The sequence below is a fragment of the Bison bison genome, unplaced genomic scaffold (genome assembly GCF_000754665.1).
Source record: "Bison bison bison isolate TAMUID 2011002044 unplaced genomic scaffold, Bison_UMD1.0 scf7180017864530, whole genome shotgun sequence".
In the NCBI taxonomy this organism is placed as follows: Eukaryota; Metazoa; Chordata; class Mammalia; order Artiodactyla; family Bovidae; genus Bison; species Bison bison.
Window position 1 is genome coordinate 8,274,840 of NW_011495080.1, and position 12,505 is coordinate 8,287,344.

The window sequence follows — 12,505 nt, forward strand, 5'->3', positions numbered from 1 at the left end:
TGTCTTAAGTCATCCATGGCTTTCCAGTACAGTCAGTGTCAGGCCACAGTTGAATTGACTCGACTTGTCCACGGAGGTCCTAAAGGATTCTCTGGGAAGGGCTGAAAAAGTCGGAAGGGGGAAGAAAGGGGGAAAGCTGTACAGGTGTGCGCGCCACGAGGATCGCAGAGCTCCAGTCCCAAGCAAGAAATGCAGAGATCCACTTCTTACCGGCTCCTGTCCCTGTAGGGTCACTTCCGGCGGGGGGTGGGGGGCGGGGAGAAAAGAGGAGGCGTGCCGGCACGGAGGCCGTTTACAACGCACCAGACGGAAGTGTGCCAAAGATTTTGGTGCTGCTGCTTCCGGTCCGGGTAAAGCTGTTGAGGTAAGCTTCGTGGTCTCTGTCTTGCCGGGACAGCCTTCGGAGGGCAAGTCAGCAGGTCAGGAAGCTAGCACCGGCGTCTGGATTCAGAAGTGTGGAGTCTTGTGGGAAGATCGGAAAAACGACCAGGAACTTGAATACAATCTAACCTGTGTTTCCGAGGGGGTAACTTCCACGAGGAACCCATCTGCCCTGGTAACGGCCAAAGAGGAGATGGCGCCAGTCAGGGAGCGGCCGTGGCCGACACAGTGAGGAAGCGCGAGGGCGGAGCAATCGGAGGAGCCTTGGGAGAAGAGCCAGAACCGTCGCTGCCGCCACCACCGCTACCACCATGGAAGGAGCAAAGCCGACACTGCAGCTCGTGTACCAGGCAGTGCAGGCGCTGTACCACGACCCAGATCCCAGCGGAAAGGAACGCGCCTCGTTTTGGCTTGGGGAGCTGCAGCGTTCGGTGAGGGGCCGGGAGAGGCCGTTCTGCGCCGCGGGGCAAGGGCGGGATAGGACCTAGGCTCGAGCTGGAGTCCAGCGGTTGGCCTTGTGAGGTCTTCCTTGGGGAGGAGCTGCTCCCGCGGGGTGGGGCTGCGAACCTACATCGCCGCCGCTTTTCGGAAACTAGTTGCACTGGTCGGTCGCGAAGTGGCCCTTTCCCCTCCCCGTAGAATGTGATTTGTAAGTCCTATACTTCTTGCTTGTGGCTTCGATCTGTTCCTCTTAAGTTTTACACTTGCTGCTACTTGCTTCTTAGGCCTTGCTTTTCCGTTTTGTCTTTCTTCGACCAAATCCAATCCCGGTCTTTCTCCATCTTCTAAGGATGCTTTATCCGTCTCTCTTCGATGTCTAGGTGTTAAACGTCCGGTAATTCCTTTCCAGTCGTAGCTTACACCTTAACTGTTCTTTGCTGCTCTTCACTCTAGTTTGAGTATTGTATTCTCGTAGCTTCTCACGTTTCTCGATCCTTATCCACGTGAGTTTTTCTTGTGTTTTGGAGCGCAACATAAAAAAAATCAATTTTGGTTTCAGAAAATCTTTGCAGTTCTTTAATCTTATCTTTCTCCTGAGTTTTACCTTCTTTGTAAGATATAGATATCAAAGCTGCCTTGATTATTACAGATAATCGTGTCAGCATCCAATGAGGGGATTAATTTATTGCAACCTATTATATGCATTGTATTTTGCGCATTTGAATCACGTGCATTATGCTTCCTCCCCTAATTTTCCCACTTACCTTTGCTTTGCTTTAATTCTGTGTGGGTATGTATACTTGGTGATCTTGTTGACTTTACCTTTCTTATTTTTGCATTTCATATGCCTAAGCATATTTTTAAATTTGCCCCCTCCCTTCCCATTTCTTTTTTAAAACTCAAAACTAGTACTTAAAGATGCTCTGCCCTTTTGAGGGCTCCTTGGCTGTAAGTGCATAATAAGTATTTTAAAATTGGCTACCTTGACTTTGAATATTACACTTAAAAAAAAAAAAATCGGAAACTCAAGTCCTGGATGACCCCATGAGAGGAGAAAGGAATATAACTCATTGTAGGCTACATAAGAAAATCATTCTTCTATGGTCTTAGATGTTGTTGTTATTTAGTTGTTAAGTTGAATCTGACTCTTGCGACCTCAAGGACTGTGGCCTTCCAGGCTCCTCTGTCCATGAGATTTCCCAGGCAAGAAGAATACTGGAGTGAGTTTCTATTTTTCTTCTCCAGAGAATCTTCTAGACTCAGGGATTGGGCCTGCTTCTGTATTGGCAGGCAGACAGATTCTTTACTACTGAAGAAGCCATCAGGGGTCTTTGTGTTTAGTTAGTTTTTGTGATCTGGGAAATATCAATAACCTCAGATATGCAGATGACACCACCCTTATGGCAGAAAGCGAAGAAGAACTAAAGAGCCTCTTGATGAAAGTGAAAGAGGAGAGTGAAAAAGTTGGCTTAAAGCTCAACATTCAGAAAACTAAGATCATGGCATTTGGTCCCATCACTTCATGGGAAATAGATGGGGAAACAGTGTCAGACTTTATTTTTTGGGGCTCCAAAATCACTGCAGATGGTGATTGCAGCCATGAAATTAAAAGACACTTTCTCCTTGGAAGGAAAGTTATGACCAACCTAGATAGCATATTCAAAAGCAGAGACATTACTTTGTCAGCAAAGGTCCGTCAAGTCAAGGCTCTGGTTTTTCCAGTGGTCATGTATAGATGTGATAGTTGGATTATAAAGAAAGCTGAGCACCGAAGAATTGATGCTTCTCAACTATGGTGTTGGAGAAGACTCTTGAGAGTCCCTTGGACTGCAAGGAGATCCAGCCAGTCCATCCTAAAGGAGATCAGTCCTGGGTGTTCATTGGAAGGACTGATGTTGAAGCTGAAACTCCAATACTTTGGCCACCTGATGCAAAGAGCTGACTCATTTGAAAAGACCCTGATACTGGGAAAGATTGAGTCCGAGAGGAGAAGGGGACGACAGAGGATGAGGTGTTTGGATGGCATCACCGACTCAATGGACTTGAGTTTGGGTAAACTCCAGGAGTTGGTGATGGACAGGGAGGCCTGGCGCGCTGCAGTTCATGGGGTAGCAAAGAGTTGGACACGACTGAGCGACTGAACTGAACTGGACTGAACTGTGATCTGGGAAGCCACATGTCCCTGATCTTAAAGTTTTCAAGGTAAAAGTAGGAGAAATGCTTCACCACACCAAAAGCCAGCTCTTCTTTACCAAACCTGCTTATTGTATTTTAAATCAGTGTTTGAGTGCTTACCATGTACCAGCTACTAGGTGTTGGTATATGGAAATGAACCAGACAAAAAAATTTTTGCTGCCATGGAATATTTGTAATGTTTAAGTTAATACCTGCAAAGAGCTTAACAAATTTCTTGAAACCTATAACTCGAAATATGTTAGTAATTGCTACTTAAATATTAGCTATTTACTTTCCACTAGTTCAACATTCAGAAAACTAAAATCATGGCATCTGGTCCCATCACTTCATGGCAAATAGATGGGGAAACAGTGACAGACTTAATTTTTTGGGCTCCAAAATCACTGCAGATGGTGACTGCAGCCATGAAATTAAAAGATGCTTACTCCTTGGAAGGAAAGTTAGGACCAACCTGCTGCTGCTAAGTCACTTCAGTTGTGTCCGACTCTGTGTGACCCCATAGACGCTAGCCCACCGGGCTCCCCCGTCCCTGGGATTCTCCAGGCAAGAACACTGCACTGGGTTGCCATTTCCTTCTCCAACGCACGGAAGTGAAAAGTCAGAGTGAAGTCGCTCAGTTGTGTCCGACTCTTTGCGACCCCATGGACTGCAGCCTACCAGGCTCCTCCGTCCATGGGATTTTCCAGGCAAGAGTACTGGAGTGGGGTGCCATTGCCTTCTCCGTGACCAACCTAGACAGCATATTAAAAAGCAGAGACATTACTTTGTCAACACAGGCCATCTAGTCAAGGCTATGGTTTTTCCAGTGGTCATGTATGGATGTGAGAGTTGGACTATAAAGAAAGCTGAGCATTGAAGAATTGATGCTTTTGAATTGTGGTGTTGGAGAAGACTCTTGAGAATCCCTTGGACTGCAAGGAGATCCAGCCAGTCCATCCTAAAGGAAATCAGTCCTGGGTGTTCATTTTGAAGCTGAAACTCCAATACTTTGGCCACCTGATGTGAAGAGCTGACTCATTTGAAAAGACCCTGATGTTGGGAAAGATTGAGGGTGGGAGGAGAAGGGGACGACAGGGGAAGAGATGGTTAGATTGCATCACCGACTCAATGGACGTGAGTTTGGGTAGACTCCTGGAGTTGGTGATGGACAGGGAGGCCTGGCGTGCCGCAGTCAGTGGGGTCGGACATGACTGAGTGACTGAACTGAACTGAGTCTCTATAACAGCCCTGCGTCTTCACCATCATCATCATCATCATCACTGTTTACAGTCAGTCAGGTCCCAACAGAAACAGATGCACACGTGAAATAGGCTAATTTGAGAAGGGTTTGTTTTATAAAGGTACTATTTATAAAGATGCAGATATAATGTGCCATTAAACATAATATGGAAACCTGTAGCCAAACTGTTAATAGCCCTAAGCCATAAGAAATAAGATAGGGAGTGGTTACTTCTTGAGCTCTCAAGAGGAATATGGAGTTGACTGCCTTGAGAGGAATGGTAGTTTTCATTTGAAGGGCCCTAGCCATCTTGAAGGAGAAGGCAATGGCACCCCACTCCAGTACTCTTGCCTGGAAAATCCCATGGACGGAGGAGCCTGGTAGGCTGCAGTCCGTGGGGTTGTGAAGAGTCGGACACAACTGAGCGACTTCACTTTGACTTTTCACTTTTGTGCGTTGGAGAAGGAAATGGCAACCCACTCCAGTGTTCTTGCCTGGAGAATCCCAGGGACCGGGGAGCCTGGTGGGCTGCTGTCTATGGGGTCGCACAGAGTCGGACACGACTGAAGTGACTTAGCAGCAGCAGCCGTCTTGAGGTGATTTTGCAGGGAGGAAGTTGGAGGAATAAATATCTACACTTTATTCTCCTAACTTCCTCTTGGGATTCCCCATGGGCAAACCCAACCCTTAACTAGGGAACTCAGGAACCTGTTGATCTGTTCCATAGAGGTCAAGCACACTGGGGCAGAAAACATGGTAGTGAAGAGCGGAAAAGTGGACTTGGAAAATAGCACAGTCACACGTCATCATTTTACAATTCAGCTAACTCAGCTAACACATTGGCTTCTTAATTCCCTTCTTTTTCTCAGTTACCTAGTCACACAGTCACATCTTGGATCTTGTCATTGCTAAAAAAAAATCACCAAGCCCCCAAATCACTGACTCACACATTGAGCTCTGATCACATAACCTATTGAAATTCTTCTATTTTGCTGACTCAAGAATCTCAAATAATGTGATATAGTACCTTTTGGTTTTTTGAAGTCTTACATAATTTTAATTTTTACAAAAATTAAGGTTATTAACTATTAGCTTAATAACAAGGTATTATTGTTAAAATAAGTTTTAAACCAGACTTCGAAAACTTTCTGAAAGTTATAAAATGGAAATAGTTTTACAAGATTTAGGATAAAAAGAGAGCAGTCTTATATAGACTTTCTCTTATGAAAGATGAAGATTTAGGCTCCTTTCACTTCTTCATACCCCATTACTCTAACATAGGTACCACATTACCTATTGTGAATCATGAAACATATGTATCATGATAATTTCTTTTTGTGCAATTTTGGTGAAAATTTTTTCTTTTTTTTTTAACGTTTGCTTTATTTTCTGTGTATCTACAGTAATCCATCCCAAATTCTGTTAGTAGGTGTAAATATCCTCTTAGTATGTTCACACTGGTAATCTGTTTCCATTTTTGTTGGAAGAAAACCTTCCCTGAGAGCCCTCTATCTTCCTGCTCCAATCTGATCTGGTTGCTCTCCAGGTCTGTTGCATAACTATTGTCCTGGGATCTCACCATCCTAAGGGAATTCCATTCTCTTGTATTGGATGCACTGAATCGTGGATCCCATGATCTTTTTTTGGATTACTCCCTGATTTGACAGATAATATAAAAGGGACCTTCATCTCTTCTTTCTCATTGACTTCGTTGGTCTTTTTTCTTGGATCACTTTTTTTACTCTGAGAGTTCTCTGGTGTTCTCCTGGGTGGGGGTGGGGAGTTATAAACTAGCCTGCTGGTGGCATATGGGAGAATCAGCTGGAGGATGGATCTCACCACTAAGTATATAGACTTTATTTAATCTATTTTCAGTATGGTACTCCCATCCATAGGTGAGCCTGTTGTCCAAAAGTCCAGAGTTCTACTGTAGTCTCTCCAAACTAAACCTTGAGTCTTTGTGATAGTGAGAGGATAGTTATAGTATCCTGGTCCCTCAAGAGTCAGGGAGAAAATCTAGGAAACTAAACTGCTGGCAAAGGTTTTTGAACCCATTTCTTTGTTTTCTGTCCCATTTGTTCTGTTTTCTGTTTCTTTCTTCAGATGTACCTCAGTACTTGCAGTTCTTGAGCTTTTCTGGGATTTTTCAAATCAGGGAGTTTGCCCCCTTTATTGTTGTTGTTGTTCAGTCACTCAGTCATGTCTGGCTCTTTGTGACCCCCTTGGACTGCAGCATGCCAGGACTCCCTGTCCTTCACTGTCTCCTGAAGTTTACTCAAACCCATGTCCATTGACTCAGTGATGCCATCCAACCATCTCATTCTCTGTCATTCTCCCCCTTCCCTCAATCTTTCCCAGCATCAGGGTCTTTTCCAATGAGTCTGCTCTTAACATCAGGTGGCCACAGTATTGGAGCTTCAGCATCAATCCTTCCAATTAATATTTAGGGTTGATTTCCTACAGTTTGCCCCCTTGGCTTCCACCATGCTTATCCCTTCTTCCCTCCCTGCCCGCAGGCAAATTTCCACTTTCTCAGACCTGCTCAGAGGGTTAACCCTCACCCATTAGCTTTCTGGGACTTCCCCAGTGATGCAGTGGTAGAGAATCCACCTGCCATTTCAGGAGATGCAGGAGACGGAGGTTCAATCCCTGTGTCAGGAAGATCCCCTTGAGTAGGACATGGCAACACACTCCAGTATTCTTGCCTGGAAAATTCCATGGACAGAGGAGCCTGGTGGGCTACAGTCCACGGGGTCCCAAAGATAACTGAGCATGTGTGTGCATGCGCGAGCGCGCGCGTGTGTGTATGTGTGTGTGTGCGCGCTTTCTAGTTTTCACAGTTTTGTTAATATTGTTTATGTTTGCATTCTTTGTTCTTATGGGTTCCCTCACCTTTGGAGGGGGAAAAACTTTTTACTCTAACTTTGGAAGGAACCCTCCAACCCAACATCAGGCAAACTGATGTTTCAGTCAGTTTGATTGAGTTAAGAAGTCTTACTTAGTTCTTGAATTTTATCAAAACCTTATTCCATTGACTGGCCCTTTTCTTTGTTAGGTCTTGTATTTTTCAAGCACTGTCATTCTCTTCTTTCTTCAATTTACCACCATCGCTTCATGTCTGATTTGAAGAACTTGAGCATGTGTATCCAGTTGCTTCTGTCAGATCGCAGTGCTCTGCATCTTATTTTCTGAATTCTCAGGAACCTTGATCTTTTGATTATCCTACGTCTTACTTGTATCCTCGAACTCCCTCTTTACTGGGTCTTTTCGCATCAACACTCACACAAGCTGTAGTATCTCAAAGAAACCAGATGGGTTTTTTGGAGGGGAAGGAGCGGGGAAATGCTACCTTTGTCTGATTTTATGATTGATTTTTTTCTTACCTTTGTGCTTACCTATTACTTTTTCCCAGTCCTATCTTCAAATGAAGAAATTAACCCATCTTTTCAAAACCTAGCTTAAATTCTGACTAAAGTGTTAACTGATTCTCTTCTGCTGAAATTCATTTCCGCCCCTGCCCCAACACCTAAAGCACTTGAATTGCATTTATCATGTTTTTACCTTTTTGAAAACTTGTTTTGTCTGCCCTAATAGACTATATATAATATAGATATAGATTATATATATATTATAATCTATATCTATATTATATATTTAGTTTAATCTGATATGCATAGTTGAAGGAATAAACCAAGATTATTAAATGATCAAGATGCCTGACACACACAGGTTCTTAAAAATGTTCTTGAACGCATAGCTGCTTGTAGCATCTCCAAAGGGGCAGTTGGATGACTCAGATTTGTCTTTATCTATGAATTTCATTTATTTTTGCTGCGTTTCTCTAACATATCCGTGGTGACTGAAAATAAACAATATTACTCAGCCTTCTGTTTTCAGTCTTTCAAATCTTCTAAAAGAACAATCTTTATGAGATAAGTTTTTATTACCCTCATTTTATACTTTGAACGACTTGAGTACAGAAAAGGAGAACTTTTTGCCACAACTATCCTGTCTTGAAGTGATCACTAAGTGACATTTTAAGTAAAAAGTGTTTTAGTGTAGTAAGAAATCATGCTAGTATAGTATCATAAGGTTTTAATTTTCAGTTTGAAATTGATAAAGAATTCCTTTGCGGTTCAGTGGTTAGGACTGTGTGCTTTCACTTCAGAGGGTCCCAGGGTTCAATCTCTGGTTGGGGAATTGAGATCCCCATAAGCCACATGGTGGTCCCCCGCCCCACACACCAAAAAAAAATAATCTACTTTAGTTAGAAACAGAAGATGTGGTAACTAAAATTATACCAAATAAAGTAGCATCCAAAACTGTATAGTCCCTAAGAAAATACCAAGAAAAATTAAATTGGTAAGGAATAGAATCTACCTGGTTTGTTTCAAAACCGCTTTGAATAATAGACGTTTTGAAAAACTATTGTCTTTACTTCCCTCAGCCCCATACTTTACTAAACTTAGAGCCATTTAGTATAGTTTTAATGGACCCTAGGGACAGTAGATTTGGTATAAAGGTGTAATTTGGATATGGTTCTGCCCATGCCACACATTAACATCTTTTCTTTCTCTGAGATTTGTATAAAGTAGCCATTTTTAGAAGAATCTACTGTCATTACTTGTAACTTTTTTTCACCAAAATTCTTGGAAACAACTGAGAGCCATGTTTTTGTTTTATGTGATAGGCAGATATCACTGATTATCTTTAGAGTGTTTTTAAAGAAAGAAAGTTATTGTGAGACATTTTAAAGGAAGCCTGTTTAGCAATGGACTATTTTGAATACCTACTTTCCTTTGTTTACCTCTAAGTAACCAAAATGAGTAGAAGGTGTAGTATTGGAAGGAAAGACCATCTCTTTATAGGGCTAATAAACTGTGCTACTCATTTGTCCTAAATTTTTAACTTAGATTAGAAGAAGGAAACTACCTTTATGGAGACAGTCTGTGGATTAGAGGTTATCTCAGAAGTTTCCTAGTTCACTCTCTAGACTGAAAAGGGATCGATGAAAAGAATCCAAAGACATAAATCAACTGGAATCGAATCATGCTCTGATACACTAAGTTGGCATTGGTTTATCACATAGCCTTGAGAATTTTCTTCTAAATATATCTGGAAGGTCATGGGTCATGGAGTATCAGTTTCAAACTTCTTTCCTAGTAATTTTCCTCTTTGGAGTTTCTTGATTCTTTTTAGTTCTAAAACCTAGAATCTTTGATTTTTCCCCTAGCAATGCAGTCATTGATTTGATTCACCTGAAAATCTAGAAGTCTTTTAATGCTTCTGCTCTCATCTTCCAGTCAAGTGACTATGAAACCTGTTTTCTAAAGGCAAACTTTCCAGAAAATAGAAAATGTTCCTGTATTACTTCTGTGGGGTCAGTTCAGTGAATATAGGAATACTGAATGCTTTGCATTGCTGGAAAATGGGAGTATATAAGTGGTAAAAACCAAAGACCTTTCTACTGAATATAATAGTGTACCAGTCTGGTTATGTTGTCTAATATGATTACCATTACCCATATGGCTAATGTGGCTATTTAAATTTGAGCTAATTAGGATCAATGCCTTATTTGCATTGCCACATTCTAAGCCTTAGACAGTGCAAATATAGTCATTTCACGTCCTTGTTGTATTGGAGCTTATGAATGAAGATTTGTGATGGTATTTCTTTGGCCATTGTAGTCTATTATCCGGTGACATTCATCTGTATTTTGATTAGTTTATTTCTCATCTTCCCAGGCTTTGGACCAGTCGATGGTTTGAAACAATATAAAATTACCAGGGCACTGCTACATTTTCTAAAAAATATTTATTTATTTGGCTGCACTGGATCTTAGTTGCAGCACACTGGATCTAGGATCTTTGATCTTCGTTGCAGCATGTGGGATCTAGTTCCCTGACCAGGGATTGAACCCAGGCCCTCTGTATTGGGAGCACAGAGTCTTAGCCACTGGACCACCAGAGATGTCCCACTGCTACATTTTCTAACTTAACATTTTAACTATTTTTAGGTATATAGTTCAGTGGTATTAGGTACATTCATGTTGTTGTGCAACCATCACCACAATATGATCAATATAGTTTTATTTCAGTTCATTTCAGTTGCTCAGTCGTGTCTGACTCTGTGATCCCATGGACTGCAGCACACCAGGCTTCCCTGTCCATCGCCAACTCCTGCAGTTTACTTAAACTCATGTCCATTGAGTCGGTGATATCATCCAACTATCTCATTCTCTGTCTTTACTAAAATTTTAAATATAATCATATAAAAATAAACATTTCAAAACGTGCAAAATATTAGAAAGTTAATCAGTGCTACAAACCTAGACAGCATATTAAAAAGTGGAGACATCATTTTGCCAACAAAGGTCCATATAGTCAAAGCTATGATTTTTCCAGTGGTCATGTACGGATGTGAGAGTTGGATTATAAAGAAGGCTGAGCACTGAAAAATTGATGCTTTTGAATTATGGTGCTGGAGACTCTTGAGAGTCACTTGGACAACAAGGAGATCAAGCCAGTCAATCCTAAAGGAAATCAGTCCTGAATATTCTTTGGAAGGACTGATGCTGAAGCTCCAATACTTTGCCCACCTAATGTGAAGAGCCGACTCACTGGAAAAGACTCTGATGCTGGGAAAGATTGAAGGCAAAAGTAGAAGGGGTGGCAGAGGATGAGATGTTTGGGTATCACTGACTTGATGGACATGAGTTTGAACAAACTGGGAGATAGTGAAGGACAGGGAAGCCTTGGGTTCTGTAGTCCATGGGATTGCAAAGAGTGGACATGACTTAGTGACTGAACAACAATCAGTGCTATCTCTAGAATTTTTCATCTTTCTAAACTAAAACTCTGTAACTGTTGAAGAATAATTCTCCATTCCCTCCTCTCTTCAACTCCTGGTAACCACCATTCTGCTTTTTTTCCACTATAAATTTGACTACTCCAAGTACCTTATGAATAGAATAATACAGTACAAACATCACCACCATCCATCTCCAGAACTTTTCTCGTATTATAAAACTGAAAAATTTGTACACATTAAATATGGTTAACTAACTCCCCATTTCTCCCCATAGTCCCTGGCAGCCACCATTCTGCCGTTTGTCTCCATGGGCTTGACTACTCGGGGTACCTCATATAAGTAGAATCCTACAGTATTTGTCCTTTTGTGACTGGCATGTTTCACTTAATGCCTTCAGGGTTCATCCATGTTGTAGATGGATTTCATCCCTTTTTAAGGCTGAATAAGAATGTATGTATATACTGTATATTGTTTATCCATTCATCTGTTGGTACACACTTGGGTAGCTTCCACGTTTTGGCTATTATGAATAATGCTGTTATGAGCACAGGTGTAGAGATATCTTTTGGAATCTCTTCTATTAATTCTTTTGAGTATATCACCAGAAGGGGAGTTGCTGGATCATATTGTAATTCTGTGTTTTTTGTTTTTTATTTGAGGAACCAATGTGCTATTTTCTAGATTTTATAGAATTTTAGACTCTTCCCCACTCCCCGTTTCTTTGACTGCACTGTGTGGCATACAGGATCTTAGTTCCCCAACCAGATACCCATGCCTCCTACAGTGGAAGCTCGGAGTCTTAACTGCTGGACCACTAGAGAAGTCTCATAAGCTCTGTTGAACTTAAAAACAGATGTAATTCTTAGAAAGTTGAGCTTGCTCAGATTGTCTCTCCTGTATTGCCCTACCATGTACCCTGGTACTGAAATATTACCAGAGAGTGTTTTAAACTGGTGAAGTTCTAGAGAGAAGTTTATTTCTCTTTATTGGAAGTTCACAGTACTGCTAATGGGAATAATTTTGTTGTGTTTGGCGTGCAGAAACCCTTGAAAGTATCAATTTAATTTTTTCCTCTTTCTGGTTAGACTTCTCAAAATGAAAATATTATGAAATTTGTATTTTTTTTCTTTTGGTAAGAAATTTCTGTTAACAGAGTTTATATGTTTTTTACTTTTTTTTTTTCCCCAAGCCCAAAGCACTCTTCTTTTCAGTTTTTCTCTGTATTAATTGTTACTTGTATTTTCTGTCTCAGCCATTATTAATACCCTTTATACATGACCCTAAAGCAGAAGAATATACTTAGAACTAGTCCTAAAAAGGTATATATTTTTACATAAGCATTCAGAGTTTTCTGACACTATAATGCATTTTTTATTAAACCTTAAGCTAGCATCTCATATTTCTACATGGTTAAAAAACTTGAATCTTCAGCAGGGTATTAGTGTAGCTTAGTATGTC

At 41.2% G+C, this 12,505-nt stretch overlaps 1 protein-coding gene across 2 annotated transcripts in view; it reads left to right on the forward strand.

The window, feature by feature from the left end:
- Nucleotides 1–317: 317 nt before the first annotated feature.
- TNPO3 (transportin 3) overlaps nucleotides 318–12,505 on the forward strand; it is an 81,872-nt gene continuing 69,684 nt past the window's right edge. The window contains exon 1 of one of the 2 annotated variants that reach the window (XM_010831697.1): nucleotides 318–812. In XM_010831697.1, the coding sequence (XP_010829999.1) occupies nucleotides 693–812 (120 nt within the window). In that variant the 5' untranslated portion in view covers nucleotides 318–692. The remainder of the gene's footprint in view (nucleotides 813–12,505) is intronic. The other variant, XM_010831698.1, reaches the window with a different exon arrangement.